The sequence below is a fragment of the Octopus bimaculoides genome, chromosome 2, assembly GCF_001194135.2.
Source record: "Octopus bimaculoides isolate UCB-OBI-ISO-001 chromosome 2, ASM119413v2, whole genome shotgun sequence".
NCBI classification, from domain to species: domain Eukaryota; kingdom Metazoa; phylum Mollusca; class Cephalopoda; order Octopoda; family Octopodidae; genus Octopus; species Octopus bimaculoides.
Window position 1 is genome coordinate 187725775 of NC_068982.1, and position 1941 is coordinate 187727715.

The window sequence follows — 1941 nt, forward strand, 5'->3', positions numbered from 1 at the left end:
TTTTTTTCTTTTATTGTTCAAGCATTGAATACCTACAAACCAATAATGGAAACAATTTTATTTTTAGATGCGCATATAAGGATATACATAATCGTGGCACTCCGTCGGTTACGACGACGAAGGTTCCAGTTAATCCGATCAACGGAACAGCCTGCTCGTGAAATTAACGTGCAAGTGGCTGAGCACTCCACAGACACGTGTACCTTTAACGTAGTACCCCGGAGAGATTCAGAGTGACGCATAGTGTGACAAGGTTGGCCTTTTGAAATACATGTAGTACTCTGTTCATACTTTGCAAAAGAACCTTCTGGAATTCGCTCTGTCGATATTTCCCTCAAGACGCACTTTGTCTTTCAAATTTTGGTACAAAGCCGGCAATTTTGAGAAGGGAAAGTCGATTACATCGATGCCAGTTATCGACCCCGAAAGAATAAAAGGTGTAGTTAACCTCAGAGCCATTTGAACGTAAAGAGCCGGAAGAACTGTTAAGCGTTTTGTTCTGCTAATGATTTTGTAAGATTGTTTCCTTAAGCCTTTAACATTCAAACCAGTCACACTAAGTTCAAATATCCTCCTAGTTTTATGTTTAAGTTGGCCAGATCTGGCCTCTTACACTCAGCCTATAATGTCTTTAAATATAAGCAATCACATAATCGAAATTTCAAAGCTATGGAAATAATACATGCTTAACCCTTTCGCATTCAAACTGGCTATATCTGGCCAAAATATATAACCTGTTTTATGCTCAGACTGACCAGACCTGGCCTCTCGCCTCAACCCCACAGTCTCATTCTAAAACTGAATAATCACATCATCGAAATCTCCAAACTTCAAGATAATACATAATTCAAAACAATAAAGATAAACAAACACCGTTTTGAATTAACCCTTTAGCATTCAGATTACCGTCAAACATAATGTGAATAAATCAGCTTTACATTTGACAGAGAAATCTGTATGCTTTCGGGCTAATATCAATGAAATTCAATCTGAGCCACATTGAACCACAATGAACCGCTTTGATCCGGCTTGTGGGGGGTGGGTGGAGAATATACAAAGGCCAACGCAGCAGCTGCTTCCCTTCTTGTTAAGCGGGTACAACGGGTAGAAAAGTGGGTAAAACGGGTAGAAAATAGCTGTGTGTGCCTTACCTAAGACCAGTGAGATACCAATGTTGGCCTTCCCTGTTACAGAATGGAATCCAGAATATATTAATACGGTGGCGTGTGTTTGTTTGGAGATATCATAGACCAACATATTCTGAACAAATAAGTCTTCATGTTTGGGAGATTCCACATCCTTCAGATAAAGCACAACAGGGGGCGGACTGAATTGTAACACCAGACCTCCAGACTGACAAATACCTGGAAAGAAAAACACTTATTTAAATACGATCCTCGGCGATAATGTATTTTCCTTTATCTCTCTATAAAAGGCGATTTAAAATGTTGGTTGGCTGCTTTCTCTAGACATGCATTACATCGAATAGCGAGAGGAAGTAGAGAGAGAAAGAGACTTAATTGAAAGATTAGTGTACATATTAGGCTTGGTGACAGGCAATGAGTAAATGAATGAATACCCACACAGCACGAGAGAATCGCAGACGGAGGAGCGGAAGTAAACTACTGAATAGTCATAGGATTTGTTATACAAATAAGAAATTTGTTTTAATTCCATTTTAAGGTAATAAATGCTTTTCTTCAGAAAATTAGTATCCCTAGATACAAGAAAAATTGTAATAGATATGTCTACCATATTTCTCGATATTAGCCATGATGGTAAAAGTATACTTCCAAAGTTAGCCGTCATACGGCGACTGACAGCTTAAAGTTAGCCGTCATACGGCGACTGACAGCTTAAAGTTAGCCGTCATACGGCGACTGACAGCTTAAAGTTAGCCGTCATACGGCGACTGACAGCTTAAAGTTAGCCGTCATACGG

The 1941-nt window shown here is 39.4% G+C and overlaps 1 protein-coding gene across 2 annotated transcripts in view; it reads right to left on the reverse strand.

Moving 5' to 3' along the window:
- Positions 1–1941, reverse strand: part of LOC106872932 (uncharacterized) — a 33902-nt gene that overhangs the window by 20949 nt on the left and 11012 nt on the right. The window contains exon 7 of one of the 2 annotated variants that reach the window (XM_014920109.2): positions 1152–1364. The exons of the other annotated variant lie outside the window; for it this stretch is intronic. Coding sequence (XP_014775595.1) covers positions 1152–1364 — 213 coding nt within the window. The remainder of the gene's footprint in view (positions 1–1151; positions 1365–1941) is intronic. 2 annotated transcript variants of the gene reach the window in all.